Source organism: Panthera uncia, chromosome D4 (assembly GCF_023721935.1).
Source record: "Panthera uncia isolate 11264 chromosome D4, Puncia_PCG_1.0, whole genome shotgun sequence".
Lineage (NCBI taxonomy): Eukaryota > Metazoa > Chordata > Mammalia > Carnivora > Felidae > Panthera > Panthera uncia.
This window is the reverse complement of record NC_064807.1, coordinates 89,142,934-89,163,074: the sequence shown is the minus strand read 5'-3', so window position 1 is coordinate 89,163,074 and position 20,141 is coordinate 89,142,934. Positions and strand designations below refer to the sequence as shown.

The 20,141-nt window shown below is 62.3% G+C and overlaps 1 protein-coding gene across 2 annotated transcripts; it reads left to right on the top strand.

Moving 5' to 3' along the window:
• Positions 1-17,937, top strand: WDR5 (WD repeat domain 5). 2 transcript variants are annotated; one of them, XM_049631033.1, is made up of 14 exons: positions 1-79; positions 2,943-3,122; positions 3,729-3,837; positions 4,164-4,237; positions 4,588-4,677; positions 4,914-5,003; positions 5,179-5,262; positions 8,502-8,557; positions 12,250-12,296; positions 14,663-14,738; positions 15,495-15,528; positions 15,848-15,922; positions 16,420-16,507; positions 17,557-17,937. In XM_049631033.1, exons 2-14 carry the CDS (start codon positions 3,042-3,044, stop codon positions 17,655-17,657), a joined length of 1,005 nt encoding a protein of 334 aa, XP_049486990.1. In that variant the 5' UTR covers positions 1-79; positions 2,943-3,041; the 3' UTR covers positions 17,658-17,937. The 2 variants fall into 2 exon arrangements, with proteins under 2 accessions (XP_049486990.1, XP_049486984.1); XM_049631027.1 differs by having other exon boundaries at positions 2,930-3,122.
• The last annotated feature ends 2,204 nt before the right edge of the window (positions 17,938-20,141 follow it).

Below are 20,141 nucleotides of genomic sequence, written 5' to 3'. Positions count from 1 at the left end.
CGTCCAGCTCGGCCCGGCTCCCGCCCAGGCGGCGGCGACGCGACGCCCCGAGCGCCCGCCCCGCCGCCGCGGCCGGCAGGTAAGCGGGGCCGCCGGGCAGGGGACCGCACTCGGGCTGCGGGCGGGGGCCGACTCCGGCTGCGCCCCCGGGTCGCCCCGCCGCCGCACGTGTTCCGGCGGGTTGGGCCCCGGTCCTGGCCCAGCCCCGCCGGGGCCCTCTCTGTGCAGGCGCCCAGCGCCCCCACCGCCTCCCTTCCGGGTGCCCGCTCTGCGCCCCCGCGTCGAGCCCCGTCCCCCGGGGGCGCCCCCCTTCCCGCACTCAGCTTCCATCCCCCCCCTCCCTAAACGTGTCCTCACGGCCCCCCTGCGCCTCCCGGGGACCCCCGGCGCTCACCCGAGTGGCCACTCCCCAGGGCCCCCTCCCCCAGCGGCCAGGTGACAAGCCCTCAGCCCGGGGACTGGGACTTATTTCTGCAACCAGCTTGCGTCTCCCCTGCTCTCCGCTGCTGCAAAGAAAGACCCCAGACCCACCGACGGGTACCTGGACGTGGCGCGCGGACCCGTGACGCTCTCCTCTTCTGCAGAAACGCCCCCTCCCCCTGTTGCTCACCCTCAGCCTCTCCCCCGAGAACCCGGGCTCCCCGGCTGTGCGGAGAGACCCCGGCTCCTGCTGTAGAGCCTCGGATCCTTCCATTCTGGTGCGCCAGAGCCATGTTGACTGATGGCAGAGACGCTGCCTACTAGCCTTCTCGTGCCAGTTTCTACCTTCCCAGGTCCGTTTACCGGGGCCTTCAGACACTCTGGCAGGTGCCGTGCTAGACACTGCCTGCGAGGTTGGCCCGGCCCCGCGGGAGACACATAGGGAAGCTAGAATGCGAACAGGCTGCAGAACAGGTGGGGGGAGTCGTATCGTATTCCCCCACTCTTGGTCCGGCCACCTGTGAGTCACCAAATTACCTCCCCTGTGGGCCGCTTCTCTGGGGTGGAATCCAGGAATCTGCGTTTCACAAGCAGGTCAGGAGAGCACTTAAGTTTGGGAGCCTCAGCCTTGGGTGGTCCGGCTCATCAGGGTAAGAGACCTGTGGGTGGTAAGAGGGGGCAGGCGACACCGTGCTCTGGAGGTGGGCTCTGAGCCGCCTTCCCTGCAAGCCTGATTGCCTTCACGTTCTCCGACTCTCCTTACGAGCTAGTCCCTAACCAACCTCCCAGGTGCTTCCACGGAGTTACCTGAGGGCTTATGGAAAATGCGAGGCTCTGGCCCCCTCTTAAATGGAAACCTGGGGCGTTGAGTCCTCTAAGAAGAGGCCCCCCCTGATTTTTTGCATGGTAATGTTTTGCTAGCCCAAGGGATCCGTGGATGGGGCCAGAGCAGGGAGGGGTTGGGCACCTTTTCTGTAAGATGAGGTATTGTATCCTCCGGTCCTCACCAGAGGGCGGTCAGTTTGCTGGACTCACGCCCCACCTCCTGGTGGGTCTCGATTTTTATGTTAAAAGGAGCAGGTCGGGGCTCCTCCAGCTGCCGCCCCGTTTTCCCTAGAGGAAGCTTCTTAGCTTCTCCCTGCCGGTTCTCACTGCCCTCTCTTCCCCACGCCTCTTTTAACCCTTGCTGGTACCTTCTTCAGACGCTAGGTTTGGGAAAAGTCTTGGCAGCTCTCTTCCTTAGCTTCCCCCCTCCCCCACTTGTCCATTCCACCTAAAGGAAGGCAGCACTTGGATTAGCTGGCATGGCCAGGTTGCTCTAAATTTAATCACCAAGTAGCTAGCGTTTACTGAGCACCAGCTTGGTGCCAGCACTCGGTTCCTGAGCGCGTTTGTGGGACCTGCCCCTCCCCCACTCTGGTCCTTGGGCTTTGGGCGCAGCACCATCCATCCTTGGGTGTGAGCCCCAGGCCTTGCTACAGGTAACCGTTGGTGGCCGCATCTGTGCTCTGCTCAGCTGTGTTGCCTTGTAATTTCTCTGCCCTCCTCTGGGACGAAGACTTTGAGACGTGCTCTTTTTCGGTGGCTTCCATTTTGCCTTGGTGTGCCGAGTAGTCAGGCAAGCCTTCAGTTGTAAGTGCTAGAATTGATGACGACGACGACGCGTAAATGCTGAGACGGACGGCAGGGCAGGCTTGTCTGCGAGGATGTCTTGGTGGCTCCCCTCTTGAATAACGTCTTCCCTGGTCTTGGAATCGCCAGGTGCGCTTCTGTGAGACGCATGCAGGCTGGGGACGGGGTCTGTTCTCGTGATCGCCCGCCGTACGGCCCGGGTGGTTCCATTGTCACGCTGAAACCTAATTGAGCTGCATCGTGGGCACTTCGGGCCTCTGCAGTCAGGCAGGGCTGGCTCTGGTTTACGCTTCCCGGCGGGGTCTTGCGGTCCCCTCACCAGGGACAGCGTGCCTTTTGCGCTGCGGGCATCCTGGAGGCAAGCTTCGAGTCTGCGCCCAGCACCCAGAGGCCCAGAAGCCCCCCCGGGGAGGCGAGGACCCCCGGGGGGGCTGCTCTTGTGTGTTTTCAAATACGGCACTTAACCCTGCTGAGGCGCTTGGGAGCATTTGGACGCGTTCCCAAATTTCTACACCCTGCAGCTCGGTCTCCTGTAATTTGGGTGGGTTTGTTTTTCTAACGTTTCGAGGGCTCTTTGAAAAAAATTGCATTTTGTTTGCCTGGACTGGGCCGCATTCCTACGGACCCGGGTAACAGTAGGGGGCACCCTTGAAGCTGGGGCCTTGGATTGCGATCACAAAAGGGGCTGGGGCAGGGCGTCCACCTCTGAGAAGCGTTTGTTAGCCTCTGAGAAGCGTTAGCGCAGAGCGAGGGCCAGCGCTGGCTTCCTCGTTTGGGACCGGCGTGTCTGCTACAGGGCTCGGCGAGATGGTCAAAAGGTTTTTATCCTTTTCTCTGGGAGTTACTTTTCACAATGTGCTTTGTTTATGGGCCTTAGTCTCCCCCTGTAGGTTTTGAGTAGCAGGCGGCTCTTCCTTCCCACTGTGAGTCTGCGCTTGGAGCCGTGAACTCCCCTGCTCGCGTCTCTCTGCCCGGTGGGCTTCAGAGCCATGGCAACGGAGGAGAAGAAGCCAGAGACGGAGGCGGCCAGAGCACAGCCCACCCCTTCCTCCTCGGCCACGCAGAGCAAGGCGCGTCCCTGAGGGCTCCCGGGGAAGTGCCAGGGGCGCACAGGCTGGAACGCACCTTGGAGATGTTACTTCAAAGTCTGCTGTCCCCCCTCAGTTAGATCCTGGGGTTTTAGTCGCTGACCATAGACCTAATCGAGTGCTTGTTTGCCGAGTCGAGGATCCCCAGACCTGTCCCCTGGGAAGGGGCTTTATCAATAACGTGGATCCTCGGTCCTGATCGTAAGATTCCGTTCAGGGCCCACAGAGCCTCTTACTAAGCGCCCTGCCTGGCTCCACGGTCCTGACGCCAGGGCGGGTTCGCAGACCCCTCCTGTGGACATCAGGCAGCGCGCAGAAGCCTTTACACAAGGCTGCAGCCTTGAGGTTTGCCTCGGGGGAGGCTGCACCTGCTGCGCCTCCGAGGCGCGGCCGTGGCAGGGGGCTTCAGGCCGCTTTGGGGTGGGTGAGGGGCGGCTGAGGGGACGTCGTGAGCTCAGGTTGAAACACGTTCAGTTTGAAAGGTGACTTCCAGAGAGTTCTAGCAGGCACTTGGAGTATGGACGTGGAGCTCAGAATAGGGGGTCACAGCGGTTAACTGTTTGATGACTAGGACTGTCTCTTCAACAGCCCACTCCTGTTAAACCAAACTATGCCCTGAAATTCACCCTGGCTGGCCACACGAAAGCCGTGTCCTCCGTGAAATTCAGCCCGAACGGCGAGTGGCTGGCGAGTTCGTGTACGTATCTATCAATCACCGGGGCCTCGGCGCTCGGGAGTCCGTCTGGGCCGAGACCAGAAGCCGGGGACGCCGCCCCTGGGGCATTGCAGCAAGCCGCGTGCCCCCGCCGTACCCGGAGCCCTTTGCCACCCTGAAGTGACAGGGGCCTGGGGGAGAGGGCAGGGCACGGGCAGCCGTGCCACAGCGCTGCCTGTCCCCGTGCACGGAGCACATGCAGGGCTCCTGAGGGGTTCATGCTGTTTCCCGGGGCTCTTGTGGGCAGCCCAGATTCTGTACTCGGGATGACTGGAGCAGCTCAGTTCCTTTGTCTTCCTTTCTTTCAGCCGCTGATAAGCTCATTAAAATTTGGGGAGCGTATGACGGAAAGTTTGAGAAAACCATATCTGGTCACAAGCTGGTAGGTGTGCACCCCGTATGCCGAGACTGACTTCCCGCTGGGGCAGGGCCAGCGGTCCCGGGGGTGGGGCCCGTCCCCGGCGCTCGGCAGGTTAAAGTGGAAGCTTCTTCCCCCCGAGTTTTTGATAGCTCTCTGCCTCTTGCCCTTCCCAGGCGAGTCTCTGCCTGACTGCAAGAGAACACGCTTGTCCTGTGGGCCCCGTGTGGCCTTCCGTCCGTGTGGCCAGCGGTAGCTCGAGGGTTGGGATGCTGGGGTGATGCGCTTAGTTATCTTTAGGTGGATGTTCTGACTTTTGCTGGTTAGCTGTATTTTGTCCGTCAAGGTGGTGACCCTGTGTTTTCGCTCCCCAGGGAATATCCGATGTGGCCTGGTCTTCAGATTCTAATCTCCTCGTTTCCGCCTCGGATGATAAAACCCTAAAGATATGGGACGTGAGCTCGGTAAGCCGCCCTCGGCCTCCCTCCCTGGGAAGCTGGTGTGTGTGGAGAAGGGCACGGTGCGGGAGCTGGAGTTGAGTCTGGGACCCAGCCTGTCATGGTCAAGGGGGTGCCCCCCCCCCCCTTGCAGGATGTGCCCTCGGGCTGCCTCTGCCTAGGTGTTGGTGGGCGTGGCCTGATGCTGACATTTGCGGAAATAAGCACCTGGAATGCCTTAGTCCGACAATGCTTGCTTTTAGGGAAAGTGTCTGAAAACCCTGAAGGGGCACAGTAACTACGTCTTTTGCTGCAACTTCAACCCCCAGTCCAACCTCATCGTCTCGGGCTCTGTAAGTGTGGCGCCTCCGGGTGGGGGCGGGGTGCGCCTGACTGTAGCCCGGGGCGCCGAGTGGAGCCTCGGGTCGTCAGTGCTGGGGGCCGAGGGGATGGTGGTGGCGGGGCTTGGGGTCCAGAGGACCTGCTCCCTGCCCGTGGAGCGGCTTCACCCTCTTCTTTGGCCTTCAGTTTGACGAAAGCGTGAGGATATGGGACGTGAAAACCGGAAAGTGCCTGAAGACTCTGCCTGCCCACTCGGACCCCGTCTCAGCTGTAAGTCCCACCGGGCTGTGGACCCCGCGCAGCAGGACCGGGGTGATGGCCAGAGAGTGGGCACTGGCGACCCCGAGAGAGGTCTCCCTGTCCTGGGTCCGTGGGACAGGCAGGCGAGGGGCCGGGTGAGGCGGCCCCGAACTGAACCCCAGACCGGGCGGCCAGGCCCGAAGAGGGGCCGTGCGCCGGGAAGCGTGGCCGCGGAGAAGTGAGTGTTGAGTGGGGTTGGCTTCGGTGGGGCGGTGGTGGAGGAGGTGGGGCCCCGCGTGCGCTCTGGCTGTGCTTGTGTGTGCCGCGGGGCAGGGGGACGTGCAGAGTCAAAGGCACACCCGCTCCCAAACCACGGCACTTGAAAACGGCCACACGATTCCTTTCTTTGTCAGCAAAGAGCCGGGAGCTGCTTCTTGGCCAAGTTTGCCTTTTTCTGGAAAGGGGAAGGAATCGTGTAAACAGTGTGCTGCTTTTTACTGAGCAGATGGTCCTTTTCACTTTCTGAAATCGTGTAGGTGAGTGCTTTTAAAGCATTTTCCGCCTCGGAAGGGCTGTCTTGCCCAACCGAGACCACTCGCAGCGCCCGATACGTAGGAGACACACGGGTGCTGCCGGCGGTGGCCTCGAGGACGCCCGGCCAACGCCTGGGGCTCGGGTTCCGCCACGGACGCGTGGCCGGCCAGGCCCGAGCTCCGCCCGCCGCTGTGGACTCACAGTGCAGGGAGCGCGGACTCTGAGACCGGCCCGGCCGCGACCGAGGGAAGGAACCGGGAGATGAGTTGTCGCGACGGCCAGCCCTGTCTGCGATTCGGTGGTGGTGGGGGCTGCGGGTGGGACCCAGAGCTCAGACCGCGGTGGGGTTTGTGAAGTTTTTCTTCCTACCAAAGTGAGGAGTGCTCATTTGAAAAGAAAGAAAGGCAAAGAAAGGCAGCAACTAGAAAATCAGTGTCGGGAGCGCCCGCCCTCCAGGACCAACCGCTCGCGGCTTCTCTGCCCTCTGTGGCGTTTTGGCTTTTTAAATACATACCTTCCGACACGTTCCCTCAAGTAGCGGTGAGGATGCCCCGTGCCGCGGCTGTCCGTCCGCTTGGAAAGGTTCCTCGGGCGTCTGTGGCGTCCGGACCCTGGGACCCCGGGCACCGGGGCACCTTGTGGGCAGCAGGCACTCCCCCCAGGCACTTGCGACCCGCACTTGGCGAGGACTGCGGTGGGCATGTTGGAACCGCTCCGCATGCTTGTCGGACGGTTCCTGCAGGGACAACTTGAGACCCCGTGTGAAAGAGGCACACGTGGTTTCCCGCAGATGTGGGGGCAGCTGGCAGCCTCACGCTGCAGGCACGGCCCTGTCTGCCAGCTCCCTGTCCCCGCACGCCCTCCCGCTCGGGTCTGGCCACCGTGGTCTGTCGGGGGTCCCCTCCGCAGAGAGCTCTGATGGACGGTCACCTCAGGGGAGCCGTGGCATCCCCGTTAGGTACTGACTTGTTGCCTCTCTTGCGTTTTCGTGATGCTTATGTTTCGACGCGGGGATGTCCAGGGTGCCTGGATGCGGCTGGGAACGACGCAGAGCGCAAGGCTGGTGCCGCAGCTCTCGGGGACCCGTGACAGCTCGTCCGTGTCTGGCCTGGCGGGTCTTGGTCGGATGTTCTGTGAATCCAAAGACAGGGACAAACGTGGTTCGATTGCTGTGAGTTTTAAAGTGAGGGGCTCGCGAGCAGGTGGTTACGGTCATGTAGAGCTCCTGGTAGGAGCAGAACGAAAACAGAACAGCCTCCCAGGTGTCTGGAGGCCTCACAGGGCCGAGCGGGCCGGCGCAGAGGCCACCGCCGCATGTGGCAGTCCTGCGGCGAGCCCAGATCAGGTCTCGCCGTGATGAACTACGCTCTCCGCCTTCGAAGATTTGGTGCGACCGAAGGGAACGGGACGCGCTTGCTGGTGCCTTTCGGTACCGGGCGCGTGCTGAGGCGACACCTTAGGTACTTTGAGTTCAGTAAAACCAAGTTCATTTCACCTGTTACTTTCCCGCTGCAGCTGCCAGAGCGTCAAAGTGTCCGCGTGGCGGCGGGGCTCCTCAGCGGAGGCCGAGGGTCGTCGGCAGCCGCTGAGCGTGTCAGCCTGGCTCCTGGGTCGGTACTTTGTTTCCCAAGCTGTCAGGTGCTCCTGGGGCACGTGGGCTTGCCCCCAGGGGGTGTCCTGCAGAGTCTGGAGATTGTTCTGGTCGTCACAACTAGACGCCGAGCTCCTGGCATCTTGTGAGTCAAGGGCAGAGTGTGGCCACCGGGGGCGGGCCCGGAGCAGGAGAGTCCTGGCGGGCAGGGCAGTGGTGCCAGGTGGGGGCGCCACTCCGCATGGCACGGGGGGGGGGGGGGGGCACACGGCACGGCCCTTTGTGCAGCTCTGTTTTATGTAGAAAGCCTATCACAGGTAGCAGGAAGCGGGATCGCCTCAGAAAGGTGTGAACCCCTGACATTGTGAGTCCTTTAGTCCCACCAGGATTCAGCTGGAGGAAAGCAGGAAAAAAAGCACACATACGGAGCAGTCATTAGACAGGGACTTGTCAGGTTGCCGTTTCTTTCCGCGAAGTCGCTGCCCCGGGGTGGGTGGAGTTAGGCATTCAGGTGACACAAGGTGTGGGGTGCTGGAGACCGGTCAGCTCCTAGGACCAGCAGATACGGGGTCACCGCTGTCCTGAGGCTCGGGCGTCCGGGCTCCCTGGTCCTTGCCGCGGGCAGCGGAGGGCGTTCCTGTGGTACCTACCCAGCGAGTGGGTTCTTCTCTCCGGCTTTTCTCTTTGACGTGAGGTCAGGGCCAGTGGTTTCCAGCTGGTCGCCCGGGTCAGGCCACCTCACGGCAGTGGTGGGCACGCCGGCTCGCACAGGCTGGGCCTCCGTCCGGGTCCGGGTCCGGGTCCGGGTCGCTCAGTCGTGCTTGTGTCTTTTCAAGGACACCTTTTGCAGTAAGTGGTTTAGCTACTCGACCCGTGTCTCCGGCGGGATTTCTTTCGAAGTTGGGTCGTCCGTGGTGAGACCGGGGCGCTGTTGCTGGACACACCAGGTGAAGTCACCTTGTCCGTGCAGCTCGTGTGTCCGTCAGTCTCCACAGGAAACCAGGATTCGAAGCGAACGGGGGTTCCGTTGTTTGCTCCGCGCTCGGCAAGATGCCCGCGCGCTCGTGCAGGGCGCTTGCTAGCGGAGCGCAGTCTGTGTTCGTTACTTGCGAGTAAATGTCCTTTTCCCGCACTCTGTTTTCAGGTTCATTTTAATCGGGATGGATCCTTGATCGTGTCAAGCAGCTACGATGGTCTCTGGTAAGTGCAGGGACTTCCCTCATTCGCTCAGCAAACGTGTCTTTATGTATTTTTACATGTCTATTTTGAGAGAGAGAGAGCGAGCAGGGAGGGGCAGAGATGGGGGCAGAGAGAATCCCAAGCAGGCTCCGAGCTGTCAGCACAGAGCCTGACATGGGGCTCGAACTCACAAACCATGAGATCGTGACCTGACCCGAAACCAAGAGCTGGACGCTTAACCGACTGAGCCACCCAGGCCCCCCAGCAAACATTTATTTAAAGGCGCCGTCTTGGCCCCGGGGGGACAGTAGCGAAAACAAGGCAAGCGGGTGTTTCCCGAGAAGAGCTTACGGCTGTCACGGGGCTGCGGCAGACGGACACACGGCAGCCCCTGCCTCCGGATGGACAGCAGGGCGCGGGGAGGGCTCCCGGTACAGGGAGGCCCGGGGACGCGCTTCTGCTCAGGACTCCTCTTTGTGGGCACAGAGTGTGCCCTTGACGAGTTCACGGGCGCGGGTGGCGTGCGGACCCTGGGAGGACCGGACTCCCGTCCTGAGTGGGTGGAGCGGAGCGGAGATCCCGCCACAGAGGAGGTGAGGAGGTCGAGGGGACGTGGCCTCGCGGGCAGCGTCCGGTCCAGGCCGCATGAAGGACGCTCGTAGAGCTTGGGACCTGTAACCTGAGTGTTGAGGATTCTTCCGGAGGCGTGAGGAAGAGGTGGAAGTCAGCGTTGTCCGTTCAACTCGGCAGACTCCGTGATGGGGGCACAAGGCTGGGGAGCGTCAGGCTGGGTCTGCAGGGACAGCGTCCTGGCTCGTCAGGCCCGGTCACCGGGAGGGGCGGGGAGGCAGCGGCCGCTGGTGGCACGATCGCTCAAGAGCCTCCCGATTGCAAGGCGGAGAGAGCGCGACCGGGAGTTGGTCTGTGTTCAGTACAAAGGAAACAAACGAGGAAACGGGGGCACGTGAGTGATACGCGTAGAAGTGTCGCGGGAGAGCTGAAACGTGTGCTGCGGTCACCCGCGTGCAGGCCGCCGGGCTCGCGGGAGAAAGCCTTTCGTCTCTCGTTCTCTCTTTTTTATAAAGTTGTGTACCTTTTATTTTCCTTTAACTTTATTTATTTAATTTAATTTAATTTTTTTTTAACGTTTATTTATTTTTGAGACAGAGACAGAGCATGAACGGGGGAGGGTCAGAGAGAGGGAGACACAGAATCCGAAACAGGCTCCAGGCTCTGAGCCGTCAGCACAGAGCCCGACATGGGGCTCGAACTCACGGACCGTGAGATCGTGACCTGAGCCGAAGTCGGACGCTCAACCGACCGAGCCACCCAGGCGCCCCTCCTTTAAGTTTATTTAGAGAGACAGAGTATAGGAGGGGCAGACAGAGGGAGAGAGAGGATCCCGGGCCTGGCTCTGTGCTGGCAACACAGAGCCAGCCCGGGGCTTGAACCACAAACCGTGAGATCATGACCTGAGCTGATATGAAGAGTTGGACACTGACCGACTGAGGCGTCCAGGCGCCGCCCCCCCCCCCCCCCCCCCCCCCCCCCCCCCCGTTTCATTAGAACAGAATGGTAAGAGCAGGTTTGAAACGGGCGGGCGGACAGTGTCGGCAGGCGCAAAGTAGAGCGACGTCTGTGTCAGTGGGACGAAAGAACATCACCCGGGAAGAAAGAGGCGTGGAGTGAGCCAGGCGCCGCCGATGGGAGACGCCTGTGCTCACGGTGCACGCGGGGCCTCGGGCCGCGGCGACCACCCGACGGGCCGCGTCGCTCTTTGGAAGAACGTGTGTGGCCTGGCGGGCGTGAGCGACGCCGCGGCTGTGTGTTTGCGAGCTCGGGACAGTCTCCGGTCCACCTGCAGACTGGCTCCAAGAGCTTCCCGAAGAAGTTGGAAGAGGCTACGCCCACCCCCCGCGCCCCCCCAAAAAAGGGAAGAAGAAATTTGTACACAGACGGAGAAAGGGGAAAAGCGGTGGAAAAAAGGAAGGCGTAGGCGTTAACCCCTAGAAGCTCCAGTGAGGAAACGGTGAATAAGTGGGGTGAAAACAGAACGCGGGGCGCAGGCGTGGCGGGTCCGGGGGACAGGAGGAGGAGACCGCGCGTCCGCCCTGAGCCGTGCGTCTGGGTGGCTCCGGGTTCCGACTTGGCCCAGGAGGGCCTGCACGTGGTCTGGGGCCGGGGAGTCCCGCTCCGTCGGCCGACTTCCGAGGCCGTGAGCATGTTGGGACCACAGAGCAGGACGGGGGCCCCGATGTGACGCATGTGGTGGGTCCGGCCTGCCCCTCCTCTCCAGGCCGCATAGCTAGTCCAGAGAGAAACCCACGGAGGACGCTTCGTGGCGGAATATCGATGTCAGAATTCCAAAGAAACCGCAAGCTGAGTCCAGCAGCCCGTCGGAAGATAGTGATCCACAACCACGTGGGTTTATTGAACAGTGAGAGGTCGTGGTAACGTGATCGGCGCCAGAAAAGTCCGTAATCTGTGTAACGTCTCCACAAAGTGGAGGCAACCTCCGTGGTTTGTTACTGCTGGAGGCCAGGCGGGCCCCTGTTAGGATCTGGCAACCGTCCCCGGGTACGACTCTAGCAAGGAGGCCTGTGTGGCACCCTGCTTACTGGAAACTCTACGATCTTTACGAGAAGTGGTAACGCGCTGAAACCGTCTCTAGGAAAATCAGCCGCAGAACTGGCCCGTTCGCCTCTCACTCAGTGTTGGGGGTTCCTGGTTAGCGGCTGAGAAAGTAAAATCAGCCGTGGGAGAGCCGGATGGAGGCTTAGCTCTTTGTGGATGATCTACTTGTTTTCAAAATTTAAGGGCCACTGACCTGGCACTTGACTGGTACTGACTGTGGCCCTCACGGCTGCCTTGACCCGGGACCCCGCCACCCCCACTTGGCGGTTGGGGAGCAGAGTCAGACTGAACACTCGATGGTTGTCCCCCAGCGTAGGTGGGGAGGTGGCAGCTGGGATCCGCAGAGCCCAGCGCGGGGCGTCCCTCCCAGAGGAGGGACCTGATGGGACAAGCAGAGCGGGTCGCGGGAGCCAACTTGCCGTCACCCACTGCCCCCCCCCCCCACCAGTTCCTGGCAGCCAGTGATGCGGGGTGCCGTCCCAGACAGGAGGGCACATCGGCAGGGGTGGGAAGGTGGGAGAGGACTTGGGAAAGTAACGTGTCCCCTGTGAGCCGGTGGCCTCACTGCTGGGCAGCCGTGCCCTGGAGGGGCAGGCGCTGATACACGGGCACCTGCCGCTGAAGGTGGGGTGCTGGCGTGGGTGGAAATAACATGCTTGCTAGAGCTGGCTCGTCCATTCTGGGGTAGCGGCTCTCTGCGCGCCCTTCTGAACTAGAGGGTGTCCAGAGAATCCCCTGCACTAGTCTTTTTCTGTGAGAACCGAGCCCTCTCCTGGGCGACTTGGGACGTTGGTGCCAGAAAACGGGTCAGGCTCCTGGCACCCTGTGCCGCGGCCTCTGCTCCCCGTGTCCCCCGTGTGCTGGCGACCCGGCTGCCGGTGGCAGAGCAGGTGCACACGCCTGTTCTGGGGCGCCCGTGGTGGCCCCCGGGTGAGGGACGATGGCGCAGAAGAGTTGAGCAAACTGAACCGCGACTCGGGGTGTCCGTCCCCAGACCTACGTTTGCTCAGGACCCAGGGCGCGTCGGGCTGCTTGTGCTGATGTGTTTGTACAGACTTGCTGCCGTTTCTGTGTTGCAGCCGGATCTGGGACACCGCCTCGGGCCAGTGCCTGAAGACCCTGATCGGTGAGTGCTGCTGGCGTTGCGTCCAGGCTGGGTGTCCCCCGAGTGGCGGTCGCCCGGCCAGCCGCGGAGGGCGCCTGCGCCGTCCTCCGTCCTCCGTCTTGTGTGGTTTGCGGGAGGCCCTCTCTCTCCTCTGTCCTGGATCTGCTCCCTCTGGGAGTCCCGGGAGGAGGAGGGAGTCCTCCTCTGCGGATGGATTGCGGCTCCCGCCAGCTCCTTCTGGATGGCCTCTGGCCCCGCGAAGTCCCCTCTCCAGGCTGGGCCCCGTGCCGTGTCCTCTGAAGGCCCTCAGAGCCCCTTGGACCCTCCGCCTTCACTCGGCAGACCCCGCGTGGGGGTTTGTCCTCGATCGTTCCTTGAGCGCACGTGACTGAGCCCCAGTCCTGAAGTGCACCCCGTTCGCTGGCGGCCGGGGGCGTAGCAGACTGGGAAGACAGGTGATGCCAGCAGGCAGGGCGTATGTGTGGCTGGAGGGTGGGTGCTGGGCCCCTGCGGGGCCCCAGACCTCCGAAGGTGATGGGGAGGGCGTCCCGGGAGGGTTCTGAGGCGGTAGGTCGCCCGGGGTCAGCCCGGAGGCTCCCTGCAGCTCCAGGTTCAAGCGTGAGGTAGAGAGCAGGTGATAACCGAGTTCTGTGCTGCAGGGGGACTTGGGGGGCCCCGGGGGAGGGGACTGGCCCACCGCCCACCCGGGGGGTGCCGTGTCCTCGGCTTGGCACCCTTCCCTGGGCTGTCACGGGAACGCACGTGGCCTGATGACGCGTCAGCCCCGGCCAGCGTAGCACAGCACCCCGGGCTGGGCGGCGTAGCGGAAACTTCTCCCTGCGTCCCGGTGCTAGAATCCGAGATCTGGGCGCCAGCAGGCCTGGTTGTCTCCCGCGGCCTCTCCTCGACCTTCCTGCTGTGTCTTCACGGGGCCCTTCCTCCGTGTGCCTCCCTGGTGTCCGGTCCTCTTTTGTCGTACGGATGCGAGTCCGACTGGCTCAGGGTCCCCCGCACCAGCCTCCCTTTAGCTTCGTCCCCCCTCTGCAGGGCCCAGTCTGCACATAGGGCCCCATCGGCTGACCCGCAAGGGTCAGGACTTCAACGTGGGAATTTCGGGATGGGAACCGTTCTGCCGTTTCTTTCGGTTTACGAGGCCACCTTTGGGATACGACATCACGCTGAGTCCGCAGCATCTGTCCCCAGAGGCCTGGCGGGACGGCGCCACCGTTTGCACCTCTCAGGCTGCCTGGCACTTGCCCGCGTCAAGTGTCCTTATGTTAACGTGACCCTCGGGGCGCTCCGCCCCACAGGCAGGCGGGAAACGGAGGCCTGGAGAGCCTAGTTGGCCAACCGGCAGCAGGCGGGTGCCAGCGCCGGGCCTTGAGCTCCGCAGCACCCACCGCGAGGGAGGGGGCGGCGCGTAGCCCTGTCCCACCCCGTTCCTGACACCGGGTCTCAGGAATTAGAGCTTTCCGGGCTAGAGAGCCTGGTACGACCGCCCCTCGTCTGCATTATGGGGCCTGCCTTCCTGCTGCGGCCCCGGTGACCGAGGACGGCCCTGTGTGGCCTCACGCCTCCTCCCGTGCTTTTGCAGTGTTTGGGAGCTGTCGCAGGGAGCAGCGGCCCCCAGTGCCCGGGGGCCAGGTCCCTCGAGGTGGTAACGCTCGCACCACTCCCCCCGCTCGGGCACCAGGGTGCGTGGCCCCAGTTCCGTCCCTCTCACCTGGGAGGGGGGACGCACGCCTCCCGACGTGAGGGTCACAGGGCCGTCATGCGGCCGCAAGTGCTGGCCTTGTCCTTGGCGGCCCCTGACGGCGGCTCTTAACACCCAGCTTCCCAGGCCGCCGGGCCTGAGCTTTCAGACCTGAGTACAGAAGCAAGGACGTGGGTCTCCTGCCAGAAGGTGGTTTTTGGAGAATTGACGGGTCTTTTACCCTGACTAGGCGACAGGAAACACCTGAGCTGATTCGCCCACATCCTTTTTCCCTCAGTGGTGACACTTGCCCAGGTCAGCGGGGCCTTTACAGACCTTACTGCACGTAAGGACGTTGACCCTGGGTCTGCTTAGCAGCCCCGTGTTGGTGGAAGGCCGGGCATCCCTTTGTGGGATTTGCCACAGGCCCTTTGCTCTTCGAGCCCTGGTGGCAAAGGGGTAGTTGGGCCCCATCAGGGACCCGAGGAGAACCGGCCATTGTGACCGGCACGGGGACGGGTGACGGGAGCGTCCTGGATTCCTCGGGGACCCGTTCCGGGTGGTGGCGTGGGCACTGGTGGCCGTGTCCCCACTTGGATGGTCCTGTGTGGTGATGGGGGTGCCGTTCCCCTTTCCTCCTCGGGGCTCAGGCCCATCGCTCGCGCATCAGCCCGCGTCTGCGTTTTCCACGCAGATGACGACAACCCACCTGTGTCTTTTGTGAAGTTCTCTCCAAACGGCAAGTACATCCTGGCTGCGACCTTGGACAAGTAAGTGTTCCGACCTCCCCATGGGGTGGGCCCGGGATGCGTTTCCTGCCAGAACTACACTCGGAAAGATAGAAGATGTCTACATCTAGTAAAGGTCCTTGCGTTCTTCAACCCAGGGCCCCTTCTCTGCTGGCGGCTGGGTCTCCGGCTGATCTGAAGAAGGGTTTGGGGTCCAAGTTCGTCCGGTGACTCTGGCTCTGCCCGTGAGCACTTGGGCGGCACCCCACAAACTCCGGAGCAGGTGTCGCCCCCTGCGGGCGGGCCGTCAGGCTCTGGCTGCTTGTGTGCACTTGGGCAGCCCTCTGGGGGCCACGCCTTGTCCCCAGGAGGTGCCCGCGGTCAGCACTTCTCATCAGCACCCTTGGGAAGAGTGAATTCCTGCCTGGGGAGGAGGGGATTTTTTGCAGCCACTGAAATCTGGTTCTGGATGTTTCTGGAACCAAAGTTCTCCACATCCCTCTTGTAGTGGGAACGAGCCACATACTGACCCCGGGAGCCCCTGGCAGCCTCTGTTTGGTGACAGAACCTTGTAGTTCTTTGAACCGTAAATGCGTGGGGCTCTTGCACTGTGAAGTCCTCAAACCACCGGCCGTGTGCCTGCTGTGCTGGGTGCCCGCACTTGCGGAGGGTGAGGGGCCCGGCCCCTGGCTTTGCCCTGCACATGAGGCCGTGGGGATGCCCGGTGCCAGCAGACCTGGCCCCGCTCGGGGGGCCCCCGCGGGCATGCAGGTGACCGCCCCCCTCTCTGCCTTTCAGCACGCTGAAGCTCTGGGACTACAGCAAAGGGAAGGTGAGCGCTGGGGGCGGGTTCGCAGGGTCTGGGCTGTGGCTTTGGCCGGTGGCAGAGCCGAGCCGGGGTCTGAAGCGAGAGGGGCTCGGGAAAGCGACCTTCGTCGGGTTGGCCTGGGGCACGTTTCTCAGACTCGGGACTTAGCAGGTGGCGAGCCTGTAAGTTAAAGCTTCAGCCGCGTGGCTTTGCACCGTGTCTCTGGAGTGCTTTTCAGAGCTAAGGTTCGTCGGCCGAGACGCCTGCGCTGCTCACGCGGGGATTGTCCCGAGTGCAGGGAGTTGTTGACTTGGTGAACGTAGTGGCTCTCTTACCTTCTCAGTGCCTGAAGACCTACACCGGCCACAAGAATGAGAAATACTGCATTTTTGCAAATTTCTCCGTCACTGGTGGGAAGGTGAGTTTTCCCCGGTGAAGGAGCTTCTCACCCTCTCCAGCTGTCCTGAGAGGTGACCCTGTCACAGCTTGGCTCACGTGGCCACAGACGCTCTCCTGTGCCCACGGAGCAAACCAGGTGCCTCCGTGACAGACGGCTTTGCTCGTCTGCTCCCGGGTCTCACGGAGGCAGAGCGTCCCCAGGGCGACGGTTCCCGTAAGCGCTTTGCTGCTCGGGGCCTGGGCTCCGGTGCCGGGTCCCAACTGGCCGCGCTGCCTCCTGCCCAGCCCGGGGCCCCGCTCGCGCTCGCCAGGCGGCGTGTGACTGGAGCGGAGGGGGGTGGTGTTGGGCGGAGATGGGTGTGACCCGGAGGGGTGGTGATTTGAGGAAACTCCGACGGCCCAGCGTGGCCTCGAGGTCGTGTGCGGGCGGGGGCGGAGCGTGTGGACGTCGGGGCGAAGTGGGTTCCACGCGAGCCGGCTCTGACCTGGGTCTTTCTCACCCGTCTTCGGTTCTAGTGGATCGTGTCTGGTTCCGAGGACAACTTGGTGTACATTTGGAACCTGCAGACCAAGGAGATCGTACAGAAACTACAGGGCCACACAGGTGAGCTCGAGGATGTGTGCAGGCCGCGTGCCCGCGTGTGCGCCGGGACGGCTTCCGGGACACCAGAGTGTGGTGCTGTGCCGCCTGCTGCTCTGGTGTTTCCTCGCCCTCTGGTGGCCTGGGCGACGCCACTGGTCCGTGAGCCGTGAGCGGTCGGCAGGGGGCTTTGTCCCAGCTTCCATCTGGCCAAGGCCAGGCTCAACTCGAACCTCTCTTCGTGGCCGTCTTCCTGGCGCCTGTCCTCAAAGTCCGTGCGGGCTCCGTGGCTTCCGGTGTGGACGTGGCCCGTGCTTTTGTCCCACGTCAAGACTAGCGCAGGCCAAGGGACATCTGCTGTGGTCTAGAGGCTCCGGTTCCTCCCGGCGCCGACCCGCTGTCTCCCTGCGGGCCTGCTCCGCACGCCTCTCGGCTGTGAGGGGCCACCTGTGCTGGTCGCCCTGCCCTCCGAGGGAGGGTGATTGTCAAATCCTTTGAAAATTTGGCACAAGTGCTCTATTCTGGTCCCTTGAAGTCACCTCCACCCACTGGGGACACAGCTCAGACCTAAAGTCCAGCTACGACTTGGCGTGCTCTGCCCTCGCGGCCAGCTCCTCGGGAGCAGCCCCGTGCCTCGGTCGTTCCTGGCTCCTGGTGTGGCCAGGACACTCAGGCCCCTTTGAAGCTACACGGGAAGAGGGAAGGTTCTGGAATTAGCCCAGGTGCCAGCACACAGAGGTGGGGGGCTTCCTGGTGGAGGTGGAGTGTGCCGTGCTCAGCAGTGGTGGGGGGCGCTGGGAGCGGGCACGTCCACGCAGCGAGGCAGGTGCTCCTGTGTCCCCTCTGGGGACCGCTGCCGTGGGCCAGGCTGCTCGGAGCCCTCCCCGATGGCCCGCTGGCACGTGGTGCCGCCTCTCCACTGTCCCACCCGGCCATCGTGCTCCCTCGAGGTGTCCCCGGCGGGGGCAGCACAGTCAGCAGCTGGGACCCCGGGGGCGGTGGGGGTGCGACCCTGGGTGGCAGAGCGGGTCTCGGCACCAGGGGGCACAGGGCAGCGGCGGTCTGTCTTTCAGACGTCGTCATCTCCACGGCCTGCCACCCGACGGAGAACATCATCGCCTCGGCCGCGCTGGAGAACGACAAGACCATTAAGCTCTGGAAGAGCGACTGCTAGGCGCCGCGGGGGCTGGCGGGAAGGCGGCCGGTCGGCGAGCAGCGCGGTGTCTGGAGGGGGCCCCTCCGTCCGGGCCTGGGGGTCGGGAGGGGCCTGGATGGAGCCACCGCTGAGGACGATGTGGCGGAGGGGGTGTCTACCACCAGAAGGTTCTACGGGTTGCTGGTGACATTTCTTGCCGATCCCTCTCACGCTGTCTGGGGAAGTTTCTGGTCTGTATTGTGTTCAAACAGAGTCAACACAAATTTTTAATTTTTTATTACAGAAGGGTGAAGTTCAATTTATCATGAGTTGTGTTTTTTTCCAGTAAATGTTCTGTACCTTCTCTGGTATCTTATTACCCAGTGCAAGTGCGGCGAGCAGCCGTCCCCGCGGCCCCCTTGTCTGTTCAGTAGATGCTCTAGCGACACGGTCCGCGGTCACCGGTTCCTGCTGTAGTCGTGCCCAGTGTGTGCGGTCTTTCCGGAAAACAGAACACTGTAAGATTCTTTCCGTGTAAAACCCTTTGTGTGTGGGAGTTCGTGGTTCCCGTGCGGACAGCGTGGCGTTGTTCTGGTACCTCCCTGTGTCCCCCCGCGTGCCCCCCGCGCGCCCCCACGAGCTGTAATAAAAGGTAGGAGTCTGCACAGCCGTGGCGACGGAGTTCTCACGCGAAGCCTGTCGGCGCTTGGCCTTTTCACGAAAAGTCTCCCCGATGGCAGGAAGTGGAGGGTTCCCGCGCCCTCCCCGCCCGGGAAGCCCGGCGCCACGGAGGAGGGCTCCCCTCCCCGTGTGGGCCGGGGATGTATGAGGGGTTCCGGGGGCAAACCCGGGAATTCCGTTTAGCTGGAAGGGAGCTGGTGTCCCTGAAGTGTCCCGTCGAACGTCGCAGGCGGCCGTGTGCGTGAAGGCTCGGCCGTAGGAGGCCCCGAGGCCAGGCCGCGGGTGCAGGCTCAGCTCAGGCTGGGCTTCGTCTCCCCACTGCCGACCTCGGGACCCGAGGGCTTCGTGGGGTTCCCGGGGCTGGCACCACACGGGGAGCCGGGTGCCGCCCACCTCCGCGGCCCGAGTGCGGGGGCGGGAGCCTCCGGTGGCACGGCTTCCTGAGGGGGTATCGGGGGAGAGCGGGGTGAGGGGGCGGTGCTGGGATTGCCAGGCTCGGGGACCCCTGTGTGCAGCGGCCCCCCCACCCCCACCCTGCCCTGCCTTTCCTGGGGCCCCGGGTCCTGGGCTGGGGAAACGGGGCTGCTCTCGACAGGCTTCCCGCCCCCCCCCCCCCCCAGTGGCCGTGGTTGCTCAGACGGGGGTGGCGATTCTAACAAAGGGCATCTGGAAACGGACTCCCTTGTGTCTCCACGTCCTCTCCCTGGAGGCGGACGGCGGGCGGGCTGTCTGTGCAGAGGTGAACTGCAGTAGAATGCGGTCAGCACCCGGGGCCGGGGAAACCCACTTGGCAGCGTATTTTGGTAGGAAAGGCAGAGGCCGAGTGTGTCGGCAACGTTCCTGAGACCTTGGGACTGTCTCGTGGGTTCTGGTGTGACAGCTCAGCTCGGCCCTCGGAGCAGAGGGGTGTGGATGCGGAGCGCTGTGCCCTTGGATATAGTTTATTTTTTCTACGTTTGAATTCTCTGTTGTAGATTTGTGTAAAGATACATCTCTCTTTTAAAAATAAAGATTTTCATGTCTTGTAACTTTGTCCCAGAAGACTTTTTTTTTACCTTTTTACCATGCAGCTGTGTGGGGGTGGGGCGGGGGCGGCCTGGTGACACGGCCCTTCTGCTGCTCAGGCCAGCGTGCCCTGCAGGAAAGCTCGTAGCTGTTAAAAATTACCTTTTCTTACTGTGAAAGTTAACCGTTTGTGGGGGCGCCTGGGTGGCTCAGTCGGTGAAGCGTCCGACTTCGGCTCAGGTCATGATCTCACACTTTGTGAGTTTGACCCCCGCGTCGGGCTCTGTGCTGACAGCTTAGAGCCTGGCGCCTGCTTCCGATTCTGTGTCTCCCTCTCTCTGCTCCTCCCCCGCTCATGCTCGCTTGCGCGTGCGCTCGCTTGCTCTCTCTCTCGCGCTCTCCTTCAAAAATAAAAAAAAACATTAAAAAAAAAGTTTAAAAAAAGAAAGTTAACCATTCGTGCTCGTTACGGACAGTGTAAAACAAGTAGGAGAAGAAAATAAACCACCCGGATTGCTGCTCCCACTAACGCTTTGGGGGACTATCTTCTGGTATGTTCGTTAAAGGTAAGACTTTGTTGGGGATCATTTCAGGCACGTGTAAACGTAGAGAACGTCTTCCTGGCTTTATCTTTTCAGCTTTCTTTTTTTTAAGCAAGCTGTACACCCAACATGGGGCTTGAACTCACGAGCCCAAGATCAAGCGTCAAATCCTCCTCCTCCAGCTGCGCCAGCCCCGGGGCCGTTCAACTCCAGCTTTTTTTTTTTTTTTTTTTATATATTTTTTTTGGGTAAAGAGAATGAAAGAATGAACGGGGGAGGGGCAGAGAGAGAGGGA